This window comes from Thalassophryne amazonica, chromosome 19 (genome assembly GCF_902500255.1).
Source record: "Thalassophryne amazonica chromosome 19, fThaAma1.1, whole genome shotgun sequence".
In the NCBI taxonomy this organism is placed as follows: domain Eukaryota; kingdom Metazoa; phylum Chordata; class Actinopteri; order Batrachoidiformes; family Batrachoididae; genus Thalassophryne; species Thalassophryne amazonica.
The window spans coordinates 66,490,287-66,508,709 of NC_047121.1; the positions used below are offsets into that span (position 1 = coordinate 66,490,287).

The window sequence follows — 18,423 nt, forward strand, 5'->3', positions numbered from 1 at the left end:
AATTCCGACGAGGGGCTGGACGACTCCTCCCACAAGGAGTGCTCACAGGCGAATGACGTCACTGACAGGCGTGGAAAAACTCACGCATGCGCACGAGGGTTCAAGCATGTCTGATGTAAAAACATATGAATGAAATCCATATAGTTTTTGAAAAAAATAAAAAAGACCTATACTTTATTGACAGACCTCGTATGTTATTGTCATAGTGTGCCGACTAACAGCCTTGGTGTATGTTTTGAAGGAACAGCAGTACCTAGAAGTTGCATTAAACACGCTTGATACAGTTCAGTTGAAAACTGGTTTAGGTGTAAACTGTACTCAAAGACTTGGGGGTCTGTTTATTATTATAATTTTACATGTTAATGACTAAAAAGTAAACTGATCAGCTGCTAATTGAGGTGCATCTCCTTACAGAATTTTTTTTTTTTGGGGGGGGGGGGGGGGGGTTTGGCTGCAGTCACCACAGTGTAGAGTCCCACGTTGGGATTTTGGCACAAGTTTTACACCGGATCCCCATCCTGACATGACTACAGTTCACAAATTTATGGTTTCAGAAATTTACACATGATCAGTTGTCGATGCATTTCCATCATCTTTTATGCATTATGTCTGTTCAAAAACAAACAGGCAGCAGTTGATAAACGTGTTAAAATTTCGAATCCTTTTTACATCCCAACCTGCGTTGCTGAGCCCAACATCGAAACTGTACGAGTGATCCTGTGTAGTTTTACCTTGATACATCTGTGTCAAGATACTTTTACACAACTAAAAAAAAAAAAAAAAAAGTTTTTGCCCCCGGTGGCCACAACTGAGCCTGTCTAAGGTACTAGTAAGGTGACCTTGTGTTCCAAGTTTCACCTTGATACACAAAGTCTTTGTTGAGATATCGTGTACACATGAAGCACACAAACGCAGAGACAAAATCACATATAAAGTCAAGCAGTTACTAGACTTGTTCGGCATTCAGTGACCAACCCAAGCCACAATCAAAGTAATCTATCACACACATCGTGTGTGTGCTATCACACACGATGGATGCGCCGTGGTTTCACTGTGATTGTAGATTTACTGGGAGATGTACATAAAATATCCAGATGATGATTTCTTTTGGCTTCTCCCATTTGTTTGGAGGTTCCCAAAGGGGATCAAGTATGGGTATGCCTGTTGATTCACCTTTCCTCTAGCAACTCTAGATGTACATAAGCATGATGGGCTTTGAACCTGGAACCTTCTCGCTGGGAGACAACAGTTCTAACTATAATACTGATGATAGCGTAATACTACTGGTAAGTGGATGGTGAAGAGGTTTTTTTAAATGTTTTTTTTACAACCTTAGTCTTATTAAAATGAATAAAGCCTCTGAGCGCTCGAATCTCTTTGATGATTGCTTCGATTTGCAAGAAATCTTTTTTTCAAAAATATGATGTGGAAGAAATGTATGAGAGGGAACAGTTCGAAAAATCAACAATGTGCTCAAAATTGAAACAAAATAACAGAGTCCAACACTGAAAAAAGTCTGTTGGAGTTACATGATTTAAATATATACATTGGTTGTATATAATCAGAATGTGTCCAAATAACAGAAAGTTCCTATGTTTCTAATTGAGAAACATGTCGCCGTAAAATCTGAAGGTCTGGAAAGATGTGGTTTGTGTCCAGAGTTCAAGGACAGGTTGACTCGTGTATTTCCTGTTCAGCATATTTGTTGGGGGGGGGGGGTTCTCTCATATGATGCAACTGTCAAAGTGAGTAGAACCCTCAGAGTTTAAAATGAGGTATTTGCAGAGTATCCTGAAGAGGAAATTGTTTCTTTTTGCATTTCTGGTAAGCAGATCAGATTATCTTCAGTAAGACTGAAGATCATGAAACATTAATTCTGCTTTACACTGACTGACTGTGGTGTAAGAACTGTTTAATGCCACAGTCTGATGTGGTTTTTAATCTATTTTGTATCACGTATCTACAATTTTGATGAGCAAAGATGATCCTTAGTAGCATAAATTTAATAGTCTTCAAGTAGGTGTCGTTGGCATCAGTTGTAATTTATCACGTCCGCTGATGAATGACCCTAAACAATATATGAAACATGCAGTTGCTGGGTTTCTTCTGCAGATTTGGTATCTTCTTTAAACTGTTCGCTGCCTTGTACGAGCGCTGAACACACGCTCATTCAGCAACAGTTGTTTCAACAAGCTATTGGGGAACATGAGTTTTCTAATAGTGCTTCTAAAATCATCGTACTCTTAAGATGCTTTTGGGAAATGAAGTACCACAGATTAACACATATGGAAATCCATATTTGTACTCATTCCATCATCAATGGGAGCTAAAGCCAGTTGGGTTTTGATTGTCTACATAGGCAAATGGTGTTTCTCCTGGCAGGCAAGAGGACCGCTGGGATGAGCATCTCCTCGAGTCTAGATGATGCCGGTCTTGAGGTCGGAGCTGTGGTGTGAGGAGCGCCCAAGCAGAAGTTCTTTCTCATGGATCAGGCTGTCGAGCAGATCCTCCTGCCTGTAGTTGTGGTAGACCTTCAAGAAGGCCATCACTGTAATCCCCAGCCACATGAGCCAGGAGGCCCACAGTCCAAACTGCAAGAGGGGGAAATTACCTTGCGTAAGACGGAGATTCAAGGCTTTGTTCAAATTTACAGAATGATCTCCGGAGTTTACCTGAGCTATCGCAAACTGGTCGTAGAAAGAGGAGTTGTCGAGGCCAAGTTCCAGGTCAGTGTCTTGCAGTTCCTCACAGCTAAAATGTGAAACATTAAAAAGAGAACCATCAGACCCTCACACCCACCAGTTCCCCACTTTGAAGTGGTGCAGTAGGTATTGCTGTGCGGTACAAGCGGTACATGATATAAATGATGTAAATTTGGCCTACGATAGAGATTTGGACTCTACCGACCAATGCCTACAGAGTTTTTCAATCCAGGAAAACTCTGTGAAACATCTGTGCTCCTTTGCTGCAGAGCAAAAGAAAGGGAAGGGGAGGTGTTCTGAGCTGAGGCATGTCTCTCACTGAAACGGGGAGCGTTTCGAGCAGTGTCTTCCAGCAGTCAGGGAAACACGAGTTCTGTCATGGACATGTCCGCTGAACACCGCAAAGCCACTGTTTATTTATTTCAACAGACACTCCAGGCAAAGGTGACGCTCCGTCGTGACCTGAATCCAACATTTGAGAAAGCGCCACATTAAATAACAAGGATTTTTTTTAACCGGTTGCAGAAAGACAAAAATCATCCAGGGAATGACAATTAACCCAGACTGACTTCAAATATGACTAAATTAAGCACTTTATTTATTTTTGGGGGTTTCTTGTTGCGTTTTGGAAATGAGGAAATGCCTCCGTCCTGAAAACGGTTCATGCATTCAGAGCAAGTGTGTCATCTAGTGTTGAAGAGATGAAACTTCAGTCACGGACCCAACAATAAATAAATGGATTTAATTCTTTCACCAAAACATCAAATCTAGGCTTGTATCTTCGATGTACCTTTGGGCAAATTGTAGCTGTAGTTTTGAGATCTGCACAATAAATGTATCTGTTCTTGTTTTTTTGTTGTTGTATTTTTTATTTTTTATCAATTTAGCTTTGCTAAGGGACTATATAGCCCATTCAGAAACACCTTCATTCTCCTATCATTCATTCACCTTCATTTTTTACACTTAAGTTTATATCGCAATACATACCGTTATCGTGAAGGGATTCAATATGAACCACGATGTGAATTTTAAGTCATATCAGCCAGCAGTAGGTCAGTTAGTACGAGCTCAGATATTTCCAATAAAATGATCAGAAAGGCCAAACGTGGTGGAATCTACAGTGGATAATGAACGCCCACTAGCAGAGGCTGCTGTGAGTAATGGCCAACTGCACTAAAAGTGACTACACCCCAAATTATTCATGAAGTTGCATCTTACAATAACTTAAACTCATGAGTTATCAAAAATAAAATTAAAAAAACCTGTGATAAATATAAATGAAGCCAATGCGAAAGTGGCAAATCTTGCAGTTCTTTGAATGGCCACTTGAGGCTGGCTTAAAAGCAAGTCACTCCCCATAGACCCCCATGTTAAAATCCCTAACTTTAGAGCAGGTATAAATTCCAACCTGGTCAAAAAATGGTTTTGGTCTCGATAGCTAATTTCCCTGTTTATACCAACGGTATTAGTGCAGGGATGAACGTTTTGATAACAGATCAGTTTAAGATATTTTAAGCCATAAAGTTATGAATAATTAGCAGTGTGGTCACCTTGAGTGACAGCTGCAAATCCAATCTCCAGGGCCCTGTTAGCAGAGGTCGCTAGCAGTAGCTGCTAGCAGCTGTGGATTTTACTGGGGCATTTTCTTATAAATATATAAGATAATACGGCTTGCTGTGCAGTTAATTATATTAACAGACCATATAAGTAGTCTGTGCTCCAGTATTTCTGTCAAATGAAATTTTAGTGTTTAAAATTTAATTTATAGTGCCATTAGTAGTGTTAGCATGTACCAGTAGCTTGGTGCCACTGTTACTGAGGCACTCTGCCAATCATGCCATTATACTTCCAGCAAGCCACCCACTATGAAACCACTGCCCACTGCACAAAAATAAATATTCATGAAACACCCGAACCAAATTTAGCTTCTCAGCCTTAGCTTGTTTGTGAATGCCAAGATGGGGCAGCGTGTTCTGGCCTCATGTATCACGCCATAGTCATGCCAATCTTGCTTAAATGCCATCTGTCTGCAAGAGCCAGACTGATACAGATTTTTGGGGGGCTGATATGATACAGGTATCAGGGAGTAAAAAAATTTCAAAGATATCAATCAATCAATCAATCAATTTTTTTATATAACGCCAAATCACAACAAACAGTTGCCCCAAGGCGCTTTATATTGTAAGGCAAGGCCATACAATAATTATGTAAAACCCCAACGGTCAAAACGACCCCCTGTGAGCAAGCACTTGGCTACAGTGGGAAGGAAAAACTCCCTTTTAACAGGAAGAAACCTCCAGCAGAACCAGGCTCAGGGAGGGGCAGTCTTCTCCTGGGACTGGTTGGGGCTGAGGGAGAGAACCAGGAAAAAGACATGCTGTGGAGGGGAGCAGAGATCGATCACTAATGATTAAATGCAGAGTGGTGCATACAGAGCAAAAAGAGAAAGAAACAGTGCATCATGGGAACCCCCCAGCAGTCTACGTCTATAGCAGCATAACTAAGGGATGGTTCAGGGTCACCTGATCCAGCCCTAACTATAAGCTTTAGCAAAAAGGAAAGTTTTAAGCCTAATCTTAAAAGTAGAGAGGGTGTCTGTCTCCCTGATCTGAATTGGGAGCTGGTTCCACAGGAGAGGAGCCTGAAAGCTGAAGGCTCTGCCTCCCATTCTACTCTTACAAACCCTAGGAACTACAAGTAAGCCTGCAGTCTGAGAGCGAAGCGCTCTATTGGGGTGATATGGTACTACGAGGTCCCTAAGATAAGATGGGACCTGATTATTCAAAACCTTATAAGTAAGAAGAAGAATTTTAAATTCTATTCTAGAATTAACAGGAAGCCAATGAAGAGAGGCCAATATGGGTGAGATATGCTCTCTCCTTCTAGTCCCTGTCAGTACTCTAGCTGCAGCATTTTGAATTAACTGAAGGCTTTTTAGGGAACTTTTAGGACAACCTGATAATAATGAATTACAATAGTCCAGCCTAGAGGAAATAAATGCATGAATTAGTTTTTCAGCATCACTCTGAGACAAGACCTTTCTAATTTTAGAGATATTGCGTAAATGCAAAAAAGCAGTCCTACATATTTGTTTAATATGCGCTTTGAATGACATATCCTGATCAAAAATGACTCCAAGATTTCTCACAGTATTACTAGAGGTCAGGGTAATGCCATCCAGAGTAAGTATCTGGTTAGACACCATGTTTCTAAGATTTGTGGGGCCAAGTACAATAACTTCAGTTTTATCTGAGTTTAAAAGCAGGAAATTAGAGGTCATCCATGTCTTTATGTCTGTAAGACAATCCTGCAGTTTAGCTAATTGGTGTGTGTCCTCTGGCTTCATGGATAGATAAAGCTGGGTATCATCTGCGTAACAATGAAAATTTAAGCAATACCGTCTAATAATACTACCTAAGGGAAGCATGTATAAAGTGAATAAAATTGGTCCTAGCACAGAACCTTGTGGAACTCCATAATTAACTTTAGTCTGTGAAGAAGACTAAAGTTATATGTCAGTAGATAGATATATCTAGTGACATATTTTTCAATAACATTTACTAAATACAACAGAAAAAAAATGCCAAACATATTATAGTTATACAGAAATACATCTGTTTGGAAGAGTATTCTGCCATCTTGGATTATTTTGTTGGAGTAACAAACCAAAGTACATAATCCGATTGAAGGTAATGCTGACATCACTTGCCTTCAATTTGATTGGCAGTCACCATGTCACATTGCTCTGCACTGGCATAAAATAGACTTCTCATCTATTGTGGGACACATACTCTACTGGACAAACTACATAATAACACCATTTCCAACAGCCAAAATATTTTTCTGCACTTTTTTTTTGTTGTTGTTGTTAAAAAAAAGTTTTCCTATCAGCAAAAATAATGCTGATACCAATATGTTTCCAAACGGCTCATATCAGCAGATATTAATCAGTAGAGGTGGGCGATACCGGGAATTTTGGTATTGATCCGATACCAAGTAAATATAGGCCCAGTATCGCCGATACCAACACTGATACGTTTTCCATATTTAAGCTTCATAGATCCAAAGGATCCAAAAGACCTAGGACAGAATTTCGCTAAACATTGTACGTGACAACAAAGTACTTTATTATCACAATCAACATTTTTATTTAAAAAATATCACTCAATACAACTTAAAATCTACTGACAAACCACAATACAAGGGTGCGCTGCTCAGTGTTGTGTGACACAGCGCAGCGCTGTTCTTGCAGACAGAGAGTAGACTTTGATGAATCTGCATGTGCAGCAGTCAGTGCGTGCAGGAGAGAAAAAAGCTTGACTATCAATCTTTACACGAGGATTGTTCAATATCAATACCAGCGTTGGTATCGATATTAGGATCGATCCGCCCACCTCTAATTATCAGCCAACCAATATATCGGTCGAGTTCTACTGCTTACCCATTTACAGGCTGGCCGGTCATTCTGGCTGAGATCACCTAAAAAAAGGAGATGTTAAACCCCACCCCCTCAGATTTTGCTGAGATTTGGTACATAGGTCGTCCTTGGTGTGAAAAGGCTAATTTTCAAATTGCAGCTCAATCGGACCAAGGGTTCCTGAGATACAGCCATTTCTTTTCTTGACCATAACCATAACCAATGGTCTGATTTTCAAATGTAAGGTATCTTTGGAAAGGATTTTACATAAGGAATATCAAATCTGACATTTATTTGATCTTCTGAGAATATTTAGACAAGATGACCTTTTGAAAATCAGACCACTGGTTGCTGAGTTATGGTTATTTGAATGTCAACAGCCACACCATTTCTCACAAAAAAGTGAAAACAACGGCATTATCTATGGACTTATTGGTCCGATTGAGCTGAAATTTGAAAATTATCCTGTTCCCAACAAAGACTACCTATATACTAAATTTCACTAAAATCTGAGGGGGTGAGGTTTAACCCATTGGGTGAACTGAGATGGAATGACCCTTCAGAGGTATTATCTGGTTAAATTTAGATTTAAAAGTGTTTATTTCTCGCCAACATTCACAAAGTATAAGAGAAAAAAAAAGGCCAAACTTATAAATACAGACATACAGGTACCGCAGAGTATTTTGCCATCTTGGATTATTTTGTTTGAGTGACTAACCAACGTAGGTCACGTGAACGTCGCTCAAACTGACAGTCGCTGTGTGGCATTGCTTTTAGCATTTACATAAAATACTTTTTGTGCATTTTGGCCCCACCTAGCTGGTGGCGTAGCGACCATTTGTGTTCTTGTCGCTATAAAATAAACGTTAGCCGGTTGCTTTGCCTCTGTTGCTTGTAGCTTGACGTCGAACATCCACGCAAACTTCTTCAAATCTGGCGTATCAGCGCAACCTGCACTTTGTAATGTCAATTAGAGATGGGGGGATCGATCCTAATATCGATACCAACGCTGGTACTGATATTGAACGATCCTCGTGTAAAAAGATCGATACTCAAGCTTTTTTTTCTCTCCCGCACGCACTGACTGCTGCGCACACAGATTCATCAAAGTCTACTCTCTGTCTGTAAGAGCAGCGCTGCGCTGTGTCACACAACACGGAGCAGCGCACCCTCCCCCCTCTGGCTCAGCGGCGCCAGCCAACAGCCATGCAGGTAGGCTCAGCCTGGCCTGCAACTGTTTACAGTATTTGTTGTGGTGTGTTAATTTTGTTGGATTGTGGTTTGTCAGCCCTCTACCTCAGGAGATTTTACATTGTGTTGATATTTTTTTAAACAAAAATGTTGATTGTGATAATAAAGTATTTTGTTGTCATGTACAATGTTTGGCGAAATTCTATCCTAGGTCTTTTGGATCCTTTGGATCTATGAAGCTTAAATATGAAAAAGTATCGGTATCGGCGATATTGGGCCTGTATTTACTTGGTATCGGATCAATACCAAAATTCCCGGTATCGCCCACCTCTAATGTCAATCTACAAGCCACATCCTCACCTGCTGGGCATGGTCCTGCCCTCTGTGATGGCATCACACCACAGGTTGAAGCCCACGCTGACGATGGTGCTGGACAGGAAGACGGTGAACACCACGAGGGAGCTGATCAGGAGGTTGAGGAAGGCGTTGAAGATGGAGCTGTGGGTGAAAACGCAACGGAAAAACGTTAACCACGTTAAGACTTTGTCCAGTGGCACAATGTCCAAAAACATGAAACATAGTGGAAGGATGTAACTTAATCTGGACTAATGGGTGACAATGGGCGTGGTTGATGGGACAGATGGACAGAGAGAAAAAAAAACGAAAAAAAAAAACAAACGATGTGACTGGGTTAGATTTGCAGTGGACTGCTCACGCACTCGTCGTGTCCTTTGCACAGAAAGAAGAGCAGCCTCCACGCTTGGACCGCGGACAGGACGAGGGACGCTATGCCCACGACAGTGACGAAGCTGCAGGAGGACTCGGGTCCCCACTCGTCCACGATGAAGCGCTGCTTGGACACGGTGATGTTCTCGTTCTGCCACAGGCCGCGCGTGAACAGCAGGCATTTCCCGCCGAAATCCTCCGCGTTCTCCGACAGAGGCACCACGGCGATGAAACCGAACACAAAGGCTAAGAAATAAAGGATGCACTGGGTGAACATAAAATTATCCAGGGCCATTGTCTTCCTCTCTGCCTCCTTCCTGCGTTCTGCGTCCCGGATGGTCTGCGATTGCGCAGAAGCGACCGCGAGCGGAGGCGCATCATCGACGCACATTAATAAGCAGACGGAGGCCTTCAGGGCTCCTCGTCAGCTCCTGTTCCCCCACGAACTGGGCTGTTTTATCCTGACATGACACCAAACCACCGAACTGCAGCGGTACTAAAATACGGCTTCATTTTGTAGGGGAGACCGGGACCGTTGCAACAAAAGCCATACTGGAGCCGTGCAAGATCACCCACTGTGTTCAAACACATGACAGTTTCCACTACCCTCCAAGTTATGTCATTTGAGCTAGCAAATTTTTAAAAAGTTTAACGGAAATGAGTATATTTTGGAAAAAAAAAAAACCTGAAATATCACAAAAACGTTTTCCTCCAGGCGATTCGGAAAAGCCTTATTTAAAGATCACATGACATACAGAAAAAGTCACATGACATTATGAAATAGATGACAGTAAATAATGAATATTTCTTCTTTTCAAAGGAGCAGGTCTCAGAATGGGTCTAAATAACACAAACAAGACTTTCTGAACATACAGCACAAAGAAGAAGCTAAAAAAAAATGATTCATGTTTCATTGGTAGTGTAGGCTAGAGGTGGGCGATACCGGGAATTTTGGTATTGATCCGATACCAAGTAAATACAGGCCCAGTATTGCTGATATCAATACCGATACTTTTTCATATTTAAGCTTCATAGATCCAAAGGATCCAAAAGACCTAGGATAGAATTTCGCCAAACATTGTACGTGACAGCAAAATACTTTATCATAATCAACATTTTTGTTTAAAAAAATATCACTCAACACAACGTAAAACAAAATCTGAGGTAGAGGGCTGACAAACCACAAAACAAGGCTGCGCTGCTCCGTGTTGTGTGACACAGCGCAGCGCTGCTCTTACAGACAGAGAGTAGACTTTGATGACTGCGTGCGCAGTGTGGTAGAGAAAAAAAGCTGGAGTATCGATCTTTTTACACGAGGATCGTTCAGTATCAATACCAGCGTTGGTATCGATCCTAATATATTAGGATCGATCCGCCCACCTCTAGTGTAGGCTACATTAAGCATTGCTCGAGAGTCCGAGTGGCCTTGAGCTGTTAAATGTGTGAATTTTGTGATGACATCACATTTAAAAAAAAAATCAGGCTTCTTTATATTAAAACTTCCTTACATTAGCCATGTCTCTAAACAATGAAAACCTTAACCGCTGGACATTCCATGCAGATTGCAGTTATTTTCGAATCTTTTGTAGGGGAGACCAGGACCATTGCAACAAAAGCTATAGTGGAGCTATGCAAGATCGCCCACTGTGTTCAAACACATGAGAGTTTCCACTACCCTCCAAATTCTGCAATTTGAACTAGCAAATTTAAAATATGATTAATAGAAATGAGTATATTTTGGAAAAAAAAAATAACTGAAATGTCACAAAAATCTTTTTCCTCGCATGAGGTGGTTTTTCAGGTGATTCAGAAAAGTCTTATTTAAAGGTCACATGACATTCTGAAATAGATGACAGTAAATAATGAATATTTCTTCTCTTCAAAGGAGCAGGTCTCAGAATGGGTCTAAATAACACAAACAACACTTTCTGAACATACAGCACAAAGAAGAAGCTGGAAAAAAATTCATGTTTCATTGGTAGTCTGAGGGGCCTTGAACTGTTAAACGTCTGAATTTTGTGATGACATCACATTTAAAAAAAAACAATTCATGCTTCTTTATATTAAAACTTCCTTATGTTAGCCATGTCTCTAAACAATGAAAACCTTATACTGCTGGACATTCCACGCAGATTGCAGTTATTTCCGAGTCTTGTGTATTTAATTTATACGGAGCACGGAGAGGTCACTTAAAGTGATATTTTTTCTGGCCGTGATTATTCGTGCGCACGGTTTCCTTTAACTGAGCCCTTGAATTGCTATAGTAAAATGAACGCACAATATGGTAAAACAAGATCACAATATAGTAAATTGTGCACACAATAGGCCTAAATGAGTGCACGATATGGTAAAACAAGATCACAATATAGTAAATTGTGCACACAATATACCAAAATGAGCGCACTATATAGTAAAACAAAATCACAATATAGTAAATTGTCCAAACAGTATACCAAAATGAGCGCACAATATAGTAAAACGAGATCACAATATAGTAAATTGTGCACACAATAGGCCTAAATGACCACACAATATAGTCAAACGAAATCACAATATAGTAAATTGTGCACACAATATAGTAAAATGACAGCACAATATAGAAAAATGAGATCACAATATAGTAAATTGTGCACACAATATACCAAAATGAGAGCACTATATAGTAAAACAAAATCACAATATAGTAAATTGTCCAAACAGTATACCAAAATGAGCGTACAATATAGTAAAACGAGATCACAATATAGTAAAATGACAGCACAATATAGAAAAACGAGATCACAATATAGTAAACTGTGCAAACAATATACCAAAATGAGAGCACAATATAGTCAAACGAAATCACCATATAGTAAATTGTGCACACAATAGACCAAAATGAGTGCACAATATAATAAAACGAGATCACAATATAGTAAATTGTGCACACAATAGGCCTAAATGACCGCACAATATAGTCAAACAAAATCACAATATAGTAAATTGTGCACACAATATAGTAAAATGACAGCACTATACGAGGTCTGTGATGAAAAAAGCGGTCCTTTTTATTTTTTCAAAAAATAAATGGATTTGATTCATATATTTTTACGTCAGACAAGCTTGAACCCTCGTGTGCATGCGTGAGTTTTTTCACGCGTCGGTGACGTCATTCGCCTGTGGGCAGGCCTTGAGTGAGGAATGCTCCACCCCACCCGTCGGAATCTCTTTGTCTGAATAGCCGCTGCGGACGGCGCGCGTTGCTTTATCAACATTTTTTCTGGACCTGTGAGGAATATCTGAGTGGACACTATTCGATAAATTAAGCTGGTTTTCGGTGAAAAGTTTAACGGCTGATGAGAGATTATGGGGTGTTTCTGTCGCTGTAAGGACTTCCCACGGAGCCGGACGTCGCGCAGCACTTCCAGGCGCCGTCGTCGGCCTGTTTCGACCTGAAAACATTCTAATTTAAGGCTTAATTCACCCAGGACGTCGTGAGAGAACAGAGAAGATTCAGAAGAGGCCGGCATGAGGACTTTATGCGGACATTCCACTGTTTAAGGACATTTTGTAATGAAAGACGTGCACGCAAATTCGCTGAGTCGTTTCCGTGACGACTCATAATATAGCAAATTGTGCACACAATACACCAAAAGGACCACACAATATAGTAAAACCAGAACACAATATACCAAAATGAGATCATAATATCGAAAATTGTGCACACAATAAAGTCAAATGAGAGCACAATTTATTGAAATGTGCGCACAATTTAGCAAAATGAGTGCACAATGTAATAAAGTGAGTGCACATTCTCTCAACATACAAAACATTTTGCAATGACACTTCGTTCCTGTTGACTGTTTACAACAAAACATTTGATTGCTTGGTGAGCACGCCTCAGTAGCTTTGCTGTTTCTCAAGTGTTTCATCCCTCTGAAAGGCATTTTACAATTTCTGACTTTTCAATGTCTGTCAAATCTATTTTTAGCCCATTTTGCATTGTGCACCTTGATATATGATGTTAATCACTTTAGACCACACCCTCCCTCATTACACAAATGCATATCACCTGAGAATGTTTAAATCCAACAAGCATTCAGGTTCATATAGCTTGGAATGGGAAAATATGCATAAAAACTTGCTTAACAACTGTGCAAGAGATACGTATAGTGAGGAAATCCATTAAGACAGCCATGACAACTCTGTTGGAATTCTAAGCTTCTGTGGCTGTGGTTCAAGATATTGTGCACAGCGGAACTTTTAAGTGTATCATCTGTTAGTCAAGTTCTCGGCAAAACACTATTATACATGCATTAATTGTAAATGTCCACCAGGTGGAGATATTGCTCTATTTCAGAAACCCTGAGTATAGGCTGCTGTGGGACACCGCCAACAATGACCAACCTGTTGCTTATATAAGTAAATATAGCTTCATGGTGGACTGGCACAGTGAAAGATTGTATTTAAAAGAAGATGTGACATTTCACCTACAGTTTTCTAGAAGGCACATGGGAGACGCAAGTGTAGATTTGATCGGCTTTGTATGAAAATCCTTCCTTGCTCCTCTCCACTATGAATGTTAGGCAGATGCATAAATTTGATCCAAAATGCAGAGACAAATGCTGAGCTTTGAGTAAATATGATAAAGTATCTATCTCACACACAAAAAGTGCAAGGTTGTCCAGTGTTGGTTCCAAACGAGATGGTGGTGGAGAGTAAAATTGTCCTTTAAGGCCAGTGGGTCTGAAGGCTCGGTGTGGGTAAAACAGGTGGTGAAGTTGGGCATGGCTGGCTGATAAAGCAGAGGAAACAAACAGTTAAATCCAGTCTCAAATAAAGTTCACACAAACATAATGTTCAGAGAGCTAAGAACTATAACCAAGTGTACCACAGGAGGTAAGTTAATGAACTGGTGAAGAGTGGATGAATGAGCTGGCCTTTTAAACTGCACTGGAGTAGATGATTGATTACAGGTGCAAATGGCAAGCAGGTTAACCACGCCCAGCCTAAGACTCACAAGACAAACAGATATGCAGGAGGAGGGGGAGTACAGTAGAGGACACAAACAGAAAAAGGTAAAATTGTAACAAGCTGTGAGTGGAAACTATTTATGGAGTGAGTGGGAGTTAGGCGGGGTCAGGCACTGCCAAATGACCATATTTGGACCTGTCCCATGTGAGCTTCAAACCAGCGCTTTAGAAAAACCTACAGGTGAAATCATGAAAGGTTTGTCTAGTATATTATGCAGTCTAATAATAATAATAATAAAAATCAGCACAGTTCTGGACATTTGTTAAAAGTATAGGGCCACTGAGCTTTTTAAGATTTAAGGCATAAAAAGAATTTTCACTGGCACCACTATAATTTTATTTATTAGCACTGAAGTAGGGGATTAATAATATGACATTACCAAAACAATCAAAATTTACATTTCTAGAAAAAAAATATAAAAGTTCCCCTGGAGAGAAAAATTTCAAAAGAGCAGACGGCCTTGAACTACTTAGTGACGGTAGAGAGCCAAAGTCTATGAGAGTGACGTCATAGATCACGTGGGGGCTTAACCAGAGTTGTGCAAAGCATTATGGGAAGCACACAGTGGCAGCCAATAAGAATAGAGAAGTACAGTCACGTGTGCTGGGTCGTCTCTCTGGCTCCTCCTCCAACATGGCGTAAAACGCTCCGAAACCGCAGAGTTTATGTGTAAATCTAAGATGTTTCTCGTATATTATGTAAACGCTTGCGAGAAATAAACACTTCTAAAATGAAAAATGCTGTTTTTGTAACCTGATAACAACACATCAGTGTCACACATTGCATTGAGGTAACTTCCAGTTTTTTTCAAAAGCTCATGCATGCACACACACACACACACACACACACATCTTCCTGCAGACAGCATTAAAAAGAAAAGAAAATATTTACTGTGGAATTCCCCCTCAGATAAATATTTTCTCTTGATTAAAATGAGCTGTAATTTTACAAGACATTTCTAAAATAAACCTGCTGGGATTTCCAAAGAAACAAAATTTTATCATTTTAGCAAAATGCGGGAGACCCTCTCTAGCTTTAATTTAAACTATATATCAGTGGCGGCGTCAGTAAATTTTTGTTGGAGGGCTGAGGGGGGGCTGGAGTAAAAATTGGAGGGGTTCCACAAAATGTCGTCGAAATTAACAATATATAGTAAATTGCTTTATAAATACCAAGGTATATGTTTTAGTCACCCGTGCTCCTCTAAAATGTGGTATCAATGCACACACACATCACTTAGAATGATTGCCGAACAACGATATACAGCTTCTGTATATTGTGTGTTAGTGCGCGGCTGCGGCTGACGTACTTGATGAATTGATGCTTGATATTGCAGGATTGTAAAGAAGGGGCAGAAAATTATAAGACTTGTTCTTCCAATCTGCTCCTTTTCATTCAGCGGTTTGTAATGTTTTGTTATTTCTGCTTTTCTGTTTTTTTCTTTTAAATGAATGAAATAAATATTAGAAACGAAACAAAACAAATTCCTGCGAAAAAAGTAGTTCCCAGATAATTGTGATATATTCCTGTGAGATTATAAGTATATCTCATCTAAATCCATCCATCCATCCATCCATTTTCTTCCGCTTTATCCGGAGTTGGGTCCCGGGGGCAGCAGTTCAAGCAAAGCCGCCTAGACCTCCCGATCCACACACACCTCCTCCAGCTCCTCCGGGGGAACCCCAAGGCGTTCCCAAGCCAGCCGAGAGATGTAATCCTTCCAGTGTGTCCTGGGTCTTCCCCGGGGCCTCCTCCCAATGGGACGTGCCCGGAACACCTCTCCAGCGAGGCGTCCAGGGGGCATCCGGAAAAGATGCCCGAGCCACCTCAACTGACTCCTTTCGATGTGGAGGAGCAGCGGCTCGACTCCGAGCTCCTCCCGAGTGACCGAGCTCCTCACCCTATCTCTAAGGGAGCGCCCAGCCACCCTGCGGAGGAAACTCATCTCGGCCGCTTGTACCCGTGATCTCGTTCTTTTGGTCATGAGCCAAATCTCATGACCATAGGTGAGGATCGGAACGTAGATCGATTGGTAAATCGAGAGCTTTGCCCCCCTACTCAGCTCTCTCTTCACCACGACGGTCCGATACAGCGACCGCATCACTGCAGATGCTGCACCGATCCGTCTATCGATCTCACGCTCCATCTGTCCCTCACTCGTGAACAAGACCCCGAGATACTTAAACTCCTCCACTTGAGGCAAGGACACTCCACCGACCTGAAGAGGGCAAAGCACCTTTTTCCGGTCGAGAACCATGGCCTCTGATTTGGAGGTGCTGATTTTCATCCCGGACGCCTCACACTCGGCTACAAACCACCCCAGTGCACGCTGAAGGTCCTGATTTGACGAAGCCAACAGAACCACATTGTCCGCAAACAGCAGAGATGAGATTCTGTGGTTCCCAAACCAGACCCCCTCTACACCCTGGCTGCGCCTAGAAATTCTGTCCATAAAAATAATGAACAGAACCGGTGACAAAGAGCAGCCCTGGCGGAGGCCAACGTGCACTGGAAACAGGTTTGACTTACTACCCGCAATGCAAACCAAGCTCCTGCTGCGGTCGTACAGGGACCAGATAGCCTTTAGCAAAGGACCCCGGACCCCGTACTCCCGGAGCACTCCCCACAGATCCACAAAACACATGTGGACTGGTTGGGCGAACTCCCATGAACCCTCGAGCACCCAATGGAGTGTGTAGAGCTGGTCCAGTGTGCTGCGACCAGGACGAAAACCACACTGCTCCTCCTGAATCCGAGGTTCGACCATCGGTCGAATTCTCCTCTCCAGTACTCTGGAGGTATCTCATCTAAATCAATTCTAAAATTTACCAGTAATAAAATTATAAAGATAAGTGAAGTTTTAAGAGTGGCCGTAATAAATATTTAGGAAACTTAAATTTTTGGAGTATGGAGTTAAATTTGTCTCATTAATACCTGCAAATGCACAGAGGCTGATTTACAAATACCCTTTGATTTGTACATGTGCTTTGTGATTTCTGATTTGTAACTTGTGTGTGGGTTTTTACAAATAAATGTTTATTTGCAAAACTGAAAATTCTGTTTGTGAAGGGTGATTCAGCATTGGTGGATCACAGAACACACACATTCATCACTTTGCTCAGTTACGCAATACTGAGACATTCTCAGCGCAAAACTGCAGTTGAGATCCACAAATATGTCAGTCGCTATTCAGATTATTGCCAGAATTATTGGGGGGGCTGAGGGGGGGCTTGGCTCATTATTGGGGGGCTTAAGCTCCCACTTGGTGCCGCCACTGCTATATATATATATATATATATATATATATATCCTGGTAGTCAGGAGGATATTGACCCGTAATTCAATCATTTCAATGATTATTGCATTATTGTTTCATGTTTTAATTGTATACGTATAACAGCTGATCATTATTTCTGTGTATAAGTTGTGCAATATCTTGGATTACTTCAAAGTGTAAAAAAATAAATAAATACATTTTGAATTACAACAAAGGTTTGCTCAAGACCCAAACAGATTAAAAAACAGAAAATCCCCAATTGATTCCATTTTATGAGCTTGAACCAAAGAATGTTGCACATTTGTGACTTAAATGATTACCAAAATATTTGTTGATTATTTTTCTGTTGACTAGAATCTCATCATTTCAGCTTCAGCAGGTCCAGTGCTCTTCCACACACACACACACACACACACACACACACTCAGAAGAGAGTAATGGTTTGTTTATACATGATGACAGTCCTTTAGGATGGGCAGGTAGCTGTCACGGCTATATAACACGCTTCACTGAGCCCATCTGCTGTTCGCCGGGCCAAGGTGTCCCTTCTCCTCATCGTCCCAGCCCCTCTACCACCCACCAGTGCCCTCCAGTGGCTACCACACCTTCTGTGCTGTACGTCACCCCCATCATCTATACGGTTCCTGTTTGATGTCTGATTATTGCTTTGATCTACAGCCGGGCGGATGCAGGTCGCAGCTGCAGGCTCTGAACACAGCTGAGATCTGCTGTTGGTGTCTGTCTCTCGCAAACAAGCGGAAAATGTATGGGCATCGAGGACAGAGGTGAACTGCATCATCAGAGCTAAAATAAGGAGCTGGCACTGAGTCATTTTATATCAGAAAATATTAATGTCCTGCAGCTTTCTTAGAAAACAGCCTATGCAACAAAAAGACAAGTATTTATATGAGTGCTTTCCAGGCCTTAAATGGACTATTTGTATCCATCATGCAAACTGCAGTATTTTGCATCACCGCCGCTGCACATGATTTATGTGTCATTTCATGGCGGCGCCGCGCTCTGATATCCGTGATGTTATCACTTCACAGATGTGGTGCTGGCCTGAAAGTTGATTTTATTGTGAAGCTCAGCTTTTT

General features: G+C 41.1%; 1 protein-coding gene across 1 annotated transcript; it reads right to left on the reverse strand.

The window, feature by feature from the left end:
- Window positions 1-1,810: 1,810 nt before the first annotated feature.
- On the reverse strand, window positions 1,811-9,387 carry LOC117500836 (transmembrane protein 179). The gene is made up of 4 exons (XM_034159623.1): window positions 9,030-9,387; window positions 8,671-8,808; window positions 2,673-2,751; window positions 1,811-2,591 (listed from the first exon to the last, which is right to left on the reverse strand). The coding sequence occupies exons 1-4, from the start codon at window positions 9,329-9,331 to the stop codon at window positions 2,418-2,420; spliced, it is 693 nt and encodes a 230-aa protein (XP_034015514.1). The 5' UTR covers window positions 9,332-9,387; the 3' UTR covers window positions 1,811-2,417.
- Between the last annotated feature and the right edge of the window lie 9,036 nt (window positions 9,388-18,423).